This window comes from Chrysochloris asiatica, unplaced genomic scaffold (assembly GCF_000296735.1).
Source record: "Chrysochloris asiatica unplaced genomic scaffold, ChrAsi1.0 scaffold00326, whole genome shotgun sequence".
Classification (NCBI taxonomy): Eukaryota; Metazoa; Chordata; class Mammalia; order Afrosoricida; family Chrysochloridae; genus Chrysochloris; species Chrysochloris asiatica.
In genome coordinates, this window is record NW_006408844.1 from 2,263,149 (window position 1) to 2,274,494 (window position 11,346).

The following is an 11,346-nucleotide window of genomic DNA, read 5'->3' on the forward strand; positions in this document are numbered from 1 at the left end:
TCAGAGCATCCCAGGTCAGCTGTGTTGATAGTGCCACAGGTCAGCAGCTGCTATAGCCGACCTTTTTGCCCTCCTCCCGCACACCCTCCCTCCATGACTGGCACAAAGACTGTTGCTTGACCTATTGTGTCCTTCCTGCCAGAGCCTGAAGTTCCTATTCCAGCCAGCAGCACTGGACCTGCTCTGGCCCAGGGGAGTAAGAGGTGGGTGGGACGATCCACCTGCAGCAAGGTCCTGATTGTTAAAAGTAGAGACTTGGATTTTATTCCCAAGAAAGCTAGACACCTCCTCACATTCTCTCTCTCTCTCTCTCTCTCTCTCTCTCTTTTTTTTTTACTTTTTCTTGTGAATTGAGGGAAGGTTTGTAGACAAGATCATCAGTTTTACATTCAACAAATCATATACTTTGTTTCATCTCTATGATTATAATCCCCTCCATGCAACAACAATTATCTATCTACTGCTGTGCTGAAAATTGGACCATGAGGGTGTGATTCTGTTCCAGACCTTAAGACTGGTCAAGGGCCATAGTCTTGGGTTCCTCCAGTGTCCTTCTGAGCAGTAAGCCTGGTCTTTTAAAAATAATTTTGAGTTTTGTTCCACATTTTCTCCCATTCTCTCTAGAACCTTGTAATATGATCCCTTTCAGAGCAGCTGGGAGGGTAGCCATGCACCATTTAGTTCTTCTTGTCTCAGAGTCCTGGAGACTAATGTTCACCTGTTCCATTGGTCCACTGGACTAATTCATTCCAAGTGTCTTTAATTTCCATCACTCTTCTTTCTTCTGCACATGGAGAGACCAATAGCTGCACCTTAGATGTTTGCTCATGGGCTTTTAAGATCCTAGTTGCTACCCATCAAATTGGATGTAGAACATTGCCTTTGTTATGCCAATCGGTCATGGTAGATACCCTATTATAGTCTAGGAGTGACAGGTGGTTGGATTTGGGTTTTTGAACAGTCACCCCGGCTGTGGAGAAGAGGACATGCCCCTCAGGAAGGCAGGAGGCTGGCGAAATGTGAATAAGAGGACCTGGTGTTTGTTTAGCTGGGGCAATCAGTAGAGTGATGGAGGAAGTTTTCCACCTTAATGGTGAAGGTCTGAGGTCAGGTGTGGCGAGTCACTCCAGTCCCAGGTTCAGATTGGTTTGCCCAGTCCCTCCCACTACCTTTGGAGTGTGTCCCAGTATCCCTCTCTGACTCAAGACTTTTCTTGCAGCTGGTGAAGACACACAACCTGCTGACCACCAGGAACTATATCTTTGGATACCACCCCCATGGCATTATGGGCTTGGGGGCCTTCTGCAACTTCAGCACCGAGGCCACAGAAGTAAGCAAGAAGTTCCCTGGTATAAGACCCTACTTGGCCACTCTGGCCGGCAACTTCCGGATGCCAGTGCTGAGGGAGTACCTGATGTCCGGAGGTGAGAATCTACGTCTCTATGTCCTCTCCAATTAGCAGGAAAGTAAGTCCTGCTCAAATGCACTGGGGCTGCCTCCACACAACTTTAATACAGTCATTGTCCACTTGCTCACCACCCCCACCAGCCTGATTCATCTCGGTCCCCCACACCAGGCACCAGCCTGACAGGATCTCAGGGAATGTTTGCCAAGTGATCGAATCCCCAAAACAACCTTTGTATCGCGTCTCCATTTTACAGATAAGTAATCTGAGGCTTAGAAAATGAATAGCTTCCCTAGAACCATGCCACCTTGAAGTTAGATCTGAGGCCCAGGTCCAGGTTGCTTCCTGCTTACACATGATTGCATCCATGGGCAGCCCTGACTATGTGTCTCCCCACAGGCATCTGTCCTGTCAACCGGGATACCATAGACTACTTGCTTTCAAAGAACGGGAGTGGCAATGCTATCATCATCGTAGTGGGGGGTGCAGCTGAGTCTCTGAGCTCCAGGCCTGGCAAGAATGCTGTCACCCTGCGCAACCGCAAGGGCTTTGTGAAACTGGCCCTACGTCATGGGTAAGTGCATCCCCCCACCTGAGCACGTACAAACACACACGTGTGCACAGTCCTAATGCTCCGTTTGGCCCAGGACAGCAGCAGCATTCTTGGTCCCTGGAGCCAGGGCTTGGACCCCACGAAGACATAGGAGAGAGTCTGCCATCTTGTGGGGGTGGGTCAAACCAGACTGGGAGGTTCAGGTTAAGTTTTCCAAAGTGTAGGCTGGGTGTCTGAGTGGGGTAGAGTTTCAGCCTGTCTTCTGGGCTCTCCCAGGTTGGCTGGGGAGCCAAGCTTATGGGTGGCTGAGCATCAGAATGGGACTATGAAGACTTAGCACCTGTGGCCAAATGTATCATGCTGCTAAGAGAGCAGGACCTTAGAAAGGAGGGCGTATGGTGGGAAACATCAAGGAAGGCTTCTTGGAAGCGGTGACCCTGCAGACAGCTGACAGGAGTTGAATAAACTGGATCCTTTCTATAAAAGCAGAGCTACATTCGATGTAGCCACCTGTTTAGCACATTTCATTTGACAAAGCAGTTTCATTTCTGCTGTCTCCTTGGATTCCCAAGCAATCATCTGGGTGGAGACACCGTCACTTTTTACTTGGAAAAAAAAAACTGAGTGAGGCTAAGGGAGCGGGTGAGGGAGCTGAGCCTTTTGAGCTCCAAGTCTGTTCTTTTCTTCCTGTGTCTGGGTGCCAGTTGAACCCCGGAGGAAGCATGGGACCTGGGATGATGTACTTCCAGCAGTTACATAGCCAGATCGGGAGAGGGTATGAGGTTAAGGCCCTGTCCAGCCTGGAGTGTGGCAGGAGAGCCAGCAGTCCTTCCTCTCTTGTCTCCTCAGGAGCTTGGTTCTGGATTCCTCACCATCCCTGGGGGACAGACCCAGTCCCTACCTTCAGGGAACGTCACTAATGGGGTTGGAGGAGACACGTACAGGATGTGCTGAGAACTTCACATGGGGCTGAAGAGGCCTGACTTGGGGTGGGGTAACAGGGAGGATTTCTTGGGGGATGATGCAGACTCTGAAGGATGAGGGAGATGCACAGACAATCCAGAGCAGGGCACTCACCCATCCTGATCTGGTGTTCTGAAAGCCATGACCTGATCCCTGTCTGTGGCGGAGGGCAGAGGCCTCTCCACGTCTGGGAGTGAGGGGCATATGAGTGTGGGGTGCCTCCAGGCTGTTCCAGCACATCCCCCAGAGCGGGAGTGAGCCTTGCTGGGGTCAGAAGCCAGCAGTTAGGATGTGACAGGCCCTGTCATCTCCCTTCCAGAGCAGACCTGGTTCCCATCTACTCCTTTGGGGAGAATGAAGTGTACAAGCAGGTGATCTTCGAGGAGGGCTCCTGGGGCCGATGGGTCCAGCAGAAGTTCCAGAAGTACATCGGTTTCGCTCCTTGTATCTTCCATGGCCGAGGCTTCTTCTCCTCTGACACCTGGGGGCTGGTGCCCTACTCCAAACCCATCACCACTGTCGGTGAGTCCCCAGCCCGTGGGCCACCACCCCTGCTGATCTGTTTTAGGAGAGTGATTCTGGCTGTTGTGTGGAGGACCAGGTGGCAGGGCCAGCAAAACATTTGTCACAAAGTAGTTTAACTTTGAGAACTATTTATCAATTACCCAAGGACCCCTGGTGGTGTCGAGGTTAAAAGTGTTTGAGGACTAACCAGAATATCAGCTGTTGAAACCCAGCAGCTGGTCCATGGGAGAAGGCAGATGATGGCTGCGTCTGTAAAGATCTGCAGCCCTGGAAACCCTGTCCTACAGAGCCACTAGGAGCCAGAAGCCACTTGATTCTCTCCAGTGCTCCAGATGCCGCTCTAGGCAATGATGAGCCTATGTCTGCCCCTTCGTGAGTGTGCATTCTAGTGGAGGAAGCAGACAACCTGATTTCATCTGAAGGAACGCTATGAAGAACAATAGTGCCACATGACAGAGTAAGGATCCAGAAAGGCACTCAGCAAAGACTTGGATTAAGGGAAGGGTCCAGCCATGTGGAGACATTGAATGCAATGCAAGAACATTCTAGACAGTGTGCTAAAACTCTGAGGCAGGAACGAGCTGAGCTTAGTGTATACAGGGAACAGAAAAAAAGCCAAGGTGGAACAGAAGACATACAAGTGCTGAAGGGAGAGGTATAGGAGATGGCAGTGAGTTGGGCAGGAGCCAGATGTGAGAGTTGGAATTGGATTCAATGTGTGATGAGCTGCCTCTGAACAGGAGAATGGTGTGATCTAGTTTGTTTTTGTGTCCTGAGATACGTAGAGAGGCACAAGAGCCTGGTGGCCTTCAGATTGAAGATGAAGGCTCAGGGGGTGATGGTGACAAATGAGGTGGTGGAATTCAATCTGAATTCTTCAAATTGAAGAGAGGCTTGGTGGGTCTTGCTGATGATCGACATTGCATGTGAAGAAAAGAAGTCAAGGATGACTTCAAAGTTTTTGGACTGAACAAGGCAGGAAAAGGTGGTGCCATTTAATGGGATGGGGGAGTGGGGAGGAGCAGGTTTGGGAGTGAGAGAATCAAGAGCTCACATTGGAGGGACCTGCTGGTGGATATGATGAGATGGTGCTTGTTAAACCATTTGAGAGCTCTGGGAGCATCCTGTGGATGGTATTTTAAGTCATGGACAAGGGACAGCACAGATAGAGAAGAGATCTAAGGACTGCGCCTGGGACTTGGTGGCACAAAGAGCGGTTTCAGTGACTGGTCTGAGTGGCTAAGGTGACCGTGGGAGGGGAGAAGTGAGACAGTGAGCAGGAGCCTCTCTTGAGTTTGCTATTGAGGCAGCAAAGAAATAGGGGCGATAGTGGGAACAGGGGTTGTGGAGCTGAGAGGTTTTTCTTTGTTTTTAGATGATCATAGTTTATATGCTGCAACATCAGTGGTTCAAGCTCACCAGCTGCTCCTTGGAAACCCTATACAGGGTGGCTATGGGTCAGAATCAACTCAGCGGCACTTCACAACAACAAGAAGCTTATTTGCATGTATTGTGTGTTGGCACCACACTAAACTCTTGCTCTCTGTTTACTTACTTACCACTCACAAAGATCATGGGGTAGCCACTGTTATACTTCTCTGTTGTTGTTGTTGTGTGCCGTCATTGTTGTTATGTGTTGGTTCTGACTCATAGGGTTTCTGAGGAGCAGCTGGTGAGTTTGAACAGCCTTGCAGTTCAAACTGACATTGAGGTCAAGTGCTTATCCTCCAGCCCCACACCAGGACTCTTTATTTACAAGTTAGGAAATCAAGTCACAGTGAGATTAATTTGCCTAGGGTCACATAGTGAGTCCATGGTAGAGCTAGGAGTCCAGTCCTGGCCACCTCTTTCTGATGTCCATGCTGTTAACCATGGATTTCAATACATTGGAGTTCCAACAGAAATAACCAGCATGCAGTGTAGACTGGGGATGGAGCCTAGATGGTGGTGGTGGTTATGTGCCATGGAGTCGGTTCCAACTCATGGAAAGCCTACACAGAGTTTCTGAGGCTATGAATCTTCATGGGAGCAGAAAGCCTCATCTTTCTCCCTCAGAACAGCTGGTAGTTTCAAATTGCTGACCTTGAGGTTAGCAACCCAATTCATAACCATTATGCTACTAGAGCTCCTTGGGGGCTGTATTATGGTGGTGGTGGTGGTGGTTATGTGCCGTGGAGTTGGTTCCAACTCATACCGACCCTGTACAGGTTTTCCAAGGCTGTAAATCTTTATGGGAGCAGAAAGCCTCCTGTTTCTCCCACGGAACTGCGTAGTTTTGAACTGCTGACCCTAGATTAGCAGCCCGACTTATAACCACTATGCTATCAGAGCTCCTTTGGGGGCTGTATGGTGGTGGCTGTGTGCCATGGAGTCAGTTCCAACTCATAGCAACCCTATACAAGGTTTCTGAGGCTGTAAATCTTTACAGGAGCAGAATGCCTCATCTTTTTCCCGTGAAACAGTTGGTAGTTTCGAACTGCTGACCTTGCGGTTCACAGCCCGATTTGTAACCACTACACTACCAGATAAAATAAAAATCAATCAACATTATTAGAGCATAACCCTGTGAGAACTATAGCAAAAATCAGCTGCACTTGGCCTTCGGCAGTACTGTCTTGGTATAATGGGGGATATGCCGTCTCAAAGATTCTAAAGACTTGCTTGCTGTAGGGGGGTATGTGTGTTAGCAGTTCACAAGCTAGAGAAGGTGTGGGCTGCAAGCATTCACACATATTTTCTGTTACCAGTGTGATTTGCTTTGTACGTTTAGCTAGCCAGAGATAGTCACATGACCCAGTCTCACCCTTGACTCTCGTTGTGCTCATATCCCACACCAGATCTGCTCTCCCCAAGGCAGCCCAGAACACGACAGGGGTATCTGGAGAAGGGGCAGGGTCCTGTGAGCAACTCACTACAAGGGACAGAAAGCTACTTGAGGGTGTTTTGAGGGGAGAGGTTCCAGTTTGCATTTTCAAGTTAGTGGTAGAGCTGCATAGAAAACAGACTAGAAGGTGCAAGAAGAGAAAGCAGGAAACAAGTGAAGAAGTTTTTGTGGTGGGCAGTGACTTGGACTGAGGGAGTAGCAGTGGAGATATGAAAAAAGGAGATGGATTTTAGAGAAATTTGGGAAATAGCATTGGCAGACAGGACTTGGGGGTGGATTCGATGTGAAGATGCAGGATAAGAAAATGAAACAACACAGATATATGAATGTTGATCTCCACCTCCATCCTACCACACTTTTCAAAGCATGTTATTTCCCAGAATTCTCAGAAGAGCCCTATGAGGAAGCATCCCCCTGTGACAGATGAGGAAACAGAGACTCAGAGAGGTGAAGTGACTTGCCTAGAGCAGAGTTAAAGCAAAGCCACGACTTGCTCATGCACAACCCCCGGCAGAGTGTATTAGGCAATGGCACTAGATCAGCCAGTATGGATACCCTCCTACTGCTTAGAGGAGGTATGACCTTGGACAGGTCCTTTCCTGTGCTGCTGGGCCTCAGTCTTTTCATCTGTGTAAAGGGACAAACTGCTATGAGATGCATAAAGCATTCAGCACCGTCTCTGACACACAGTGTGGACACACAGGTTTGCTGCCAGTAGGATCAAGGAGGATGTGGGGTTGGGGGTACTGTATGATACTGACTAACTTCTGCCCTATCCCTGCAGTGGGTGAGCCCATCACCATTCCCAAAGTGGAACAACCAACCCAGAAGGACATTGACCTGTACCACGCCATGTACATGGAGGCCCTGGTGAAGCTCTTCAACAACCATAAGACCAGTTTTGGCCTCCCAGAGACTGAGGTCCTGGAGGTGAACTGAGCCAGCCCTCAGGAACCAGGGAGGAACCAGCTGCCAATCGGTTTTCTGCCACGTTCTCGAGTACTTTTTGTTCTGTAAATTTGGAAGCATCATGGGTGTCTGTGGGTTATTTAAAAGAAATTATAATAATTTTGTTAAACCATTACAATCTTAGATTTTTTTTAAAGGATGAAAAAGTGACTATTTCAAGCTCTTTCACTTCTGGTTTCTCCTGTCTTAGGTGGTGGTTAACACAACTAGGCCTTTCTGGCTTCTCTACCAACTCTCCTTTTTCTTTTCCCAAAAGTAAAGCGAAAACTCAGTCCTGGCTAGTTGGAGGAAGAGAGACTGCTTGCTTTTTGCCCTGGGAGATGAGAAGCAGAAACCACTTCTCCTACAAACACCTCTATTCCCAGCCAATCCACCCTTTACTACAGGGCAGTCCTTCTTGCCAACCAAAAGACTCAGGGGGGCACAGCTATCCCTGTTTTATAGAGGGCAGTGATGTGCTCCAGCTTGAGTCTCCTTTCTTGCCCCCTCGCCATGTTTCACATCAGCCTCTCAAACTCAAGCGTAGACACAGGCTTCTCCAGGGTGAGCGTGGGGGTGCGACATTGGTACCACTCAGGGGAACCAGGCTGACCAGGATGCAGCATCTCTTGGATTATCCAGCCCCCACGTGCTGGTTGAACTTCTGCTGTGGCATTGTAGGATCAGTATTGGACTGTGAACCACAAGGTCGGTGGTTTAAACCCACCAACTGCTCCTCAGAAACCCTATATATGAGTCAGAACCGACTCGATGACACTTAACAACAACAACAATGTTCTGGTTGGAGTGAATGGTTTACTCAGGAGACTGACAACATGGATCCAGCACATGCTCAGCCTTGGCCTGCATCATGCATTTCCAAGTGGCCTCAGTTCTGCTTCTCCCATCCCCTCAGAGTTGGGTCTACAGGAGAGGATCCCTCTTCCTTCACAGAGGGGGCCGGCCCCTTTGAACAGCAGACTGGTTCCAGGACAGAAGGCCCCCAAAGTCAAGCTACACATCTTTGTGCCTTTTTGAGGGAAGAAACCCAACCTCTCTTCTGTGTGTTGTTTTCTCTTGATGAGACCATTGTACCATATGAGATTTTTATATATATTCCTACACAAATAAATGAAAATGAGTCCTTGGTGGGTTGTTGCTGGGGCTGCATCTGCACTCAGCTTCTGAGAGTTGGGGAACTTCCAGACCCTAGCTGGACTGCCTGCGGAACCTTCCACTGTCTTGCTCCTTAGGCCTCATGGTCCTGTTGTGATGTGTTATCTATTGCTGTGTAACTGCAAAAGAATGCCACCAAACCATCCTTCCCACAGTACTCTCGACTCAACTGATTTCAGTAATTCATGGCAAAGGCCTCACAGAGCACCATATTCACAGTTACAGGTTGGTTAGGGAAGTTAGCAGGTTACTGTGCAGGATCAGAAATGTACATTCAGGGCACAGTTCTTCCTGTCAGGACAGGCTCCTCAGCTGTTCCACAGGCAGGTCTCATGCTGACAGAGTGGGGTGACAGAGTCAGCAAGCCTCCAGCCCAAACTCACTCAGCTTTACTTGCTCTGTGGGCCAGGGATCCCACTGACGTGTCTCATGCTCCAGTTCCTGTTTCTCCCGTTCCTCTGCCACTCCTGTCACAGTTTTCTGTCCCTGGGTCGAGGAGGTTCACTGTTCAGAGAGCTTGGGGTCCAAAGGATGCACTTCTTTCCTGGCTCTTTGATAGTCGTGAGATCCCCCATGCCTGCCTCTGGTATAGCTCATTTGAAGCCCAGCAGGATGGTAACACTGACCAAGCTCTTCATTAGATTTCCAAGTGTTTTCAATCACAATGCTGTTAACCGTCACTCTCACGTAATCCTTCAGCATCTTCCCCCATCTTTTCTTACCCTGACCTAGCTGGAAAAGAGTAATTTTGGTAGGTGCTTAAGTAGACTATGGTTAGAAGGTGGTGGTTGTGTGCCATAGAATGGATTCCGACTCAGCAACCCTTAACAGGGTTCCTAGGCTGGAAATCTTTATGGGAGCAGCCTCCTTTTTCTCCCACACAGTGACTGGTAGATTTGAACTGCTGACCTTGTGGTTATCAGCCCAACTTGTAATCCACTATGCTACTAAGGATCCTTGCAGTCCTAGTGTGGTGCTGTAGGGTAAGCACTTGACCACAAGGTAGGTTTGAACTGCAAGGTCAGCAGTTCAAATCCACCAGCCACTCCTTGGAAACACCATACAGGGTCACTGTGAGTTGGAACCAACTCAATGGCACTTAACAACATTAGGAGTCTCCTTATGGCTAGAAGAGACATTAAAACTTTTACTACACTGCAGTAACAAATTACCCCCAGACCTAGTGACCTCAAAGAACATGTGTTTGTCATAGTTTCTGTGGGTCAGGTGTCTATGTGTGGTCTGGTTGAATCCTCACACGGTTGCAGACAGGGAGTTGGCCAGGGCTGCAGTGATCTCAGAGCTGGACTGGGAGGCGATCCACTTCCAATCTCATTCACATGGCTGTGGACGGGCTTCAGGTCCTCAAAGGCTGGTACCCAGAGTCTACCCTCCATTCTGTGCCATGTGGGCCTCTCGACAGGATAGCTAACAACATGGCCGCTGGTGTCATCAGAAAGAGCAAGGAAGAAGAGTCAGAGAGAGAGCACAGTTTTCACTGACTTCATCTATCACTTCTGTCACTGTTGTTAGGTGCTGTTAAGTTGTTTACAACTCACAGCGACCCTGTATAGGGTTTCTGAGGAGCGACTGGTGAGTTTGAACCGCCGACCTTGTGGTTCAAACCGACCTCGCGGTCGAGTTCTTATACTATGGCACCTCACCATTATATAACCCTAGTGTGGGGTTGTAAGATAAGCAGTGGACTGCTAACCACAAGGTTGGTAGTTCAAGCTCACCAGCTGTTCTTGGAAATCCTGTGCAAAGTCACCATGTTGGACCCAACTCCATAGCACACCACTGCCACCACATTCATTACATATAAGTCACTAGGTCCAGGCCACACTCAGGAAAGAATTGCACAAGGGAGTGAAACCAGGAAGTGGGTGGGGTTGTCTTTGGAAGCCCCCTACCACATGTGACAAAGGGCAACTATCCAACTGTAGGGTCCCAGATTGGCCACACTGGAAAGGCCCTTGTGGCTTATTCAAACTGACCCCTGCTCCTAGCCTCAGTTTTACTAAAAGAGAGGTCTGGGCTGCTAGTTCCCTGGTGATTTCTCCACAATTAAAATCAAACCTACAGTTGCTGAGTCAGTTCTGACTCATAGCTACCTTGTGTAGGGTTTCAGAGCCTTTAAAAACAGGAAGCTTCATCTTTCTCCTGAAGAGAAACTTGTGGGTTTGAACTGCCGACCTTGAAGTTAGCAGTCTAGTGTTTAGCCTACATTCTCACCAGGGCTTGTTCACTAAGGTCTTGTCATCGTCGTGATGTGCTGTGGAGTTGGTTCTGACTCATATTGACCCTGCACAGAAAGGTTTCTGAGGTTGTACATCTTTAACAAGAGCAGAAAGCCTCATCTTTCTCCCAAGGAATAGCTGGTAGTTTCAGACTGCTGACCTTAAGGTTCACAGCCCAATTCGTGACCACTACACTACCAGAGAATAGTAAATACTTGAGAACCCTTCCCACCTAAGATCTCACTGCTTAAATGCCTACCCTTGCTGTTCATCCACCCCAGGGACCAGGGCCACTTCCTGTGTGCCATGAGTAGACTGCTTGGGACATAAATATGAGTGGATCTATGATCAGAGCTGAGACAAACATTGGAAAAGGCTGGTCATCTGTGACAGACACACCTCTGACCCAACCTAGGGTACTTCTGGGTAGGTAATGCCTGAGTGAGGCCTTGAAGGATGACTGGCATGGAAGGGTGAAGGGCAAAGATGCTGGTTTGAAAAGAATGGGAGGTAACAGTAACCTGCAGAGGTCAGTTTTTTTAAGGACAGAGCAGTGAGGGGAAGTGCTCTGGAGTAGCAAAGGCTGAACTCTGTAGCCCCGGCAGTAATCCTCAGGGTGGGCAGTTCCTTAGGATGTAGAAAGACTCATTTC

At 48.8% G+C, this 11,346-nt stretch overlaps 1 protein-coding gene across 1 annotated transcript in view; it reads left to right on the forward strand.

Moving 5' to 3' along the window:
* The window catches only part of DGAT2 (diacylglycerol O-acyltransferase 2), a 45,307-nt gene extending 37,896 nt beyond the window's left edge, over nucleotides 1-7,411 (forward strand). The window contains 4 exon segments of the mRNA XM_006875437.1: nucleotides 1,220-1,424; nucleotides 1,805-1,979; nucleotides 3,241-3,443; nucleotides 7,115-7,411. Coding sequence (XP_006875499.1) covers nucleotides 1,220-1,424; nucleotides 1,805-1,979; nucleotides 3,241-3,443; nucleotides 7,115-7,269 — 738 coding nt within the window. The 3' untranslated portion in view covers nucleotides 7,270-7,411.
* Nucleotides 7,412-11,346: the final 3,935 nt, after the last annotated feature.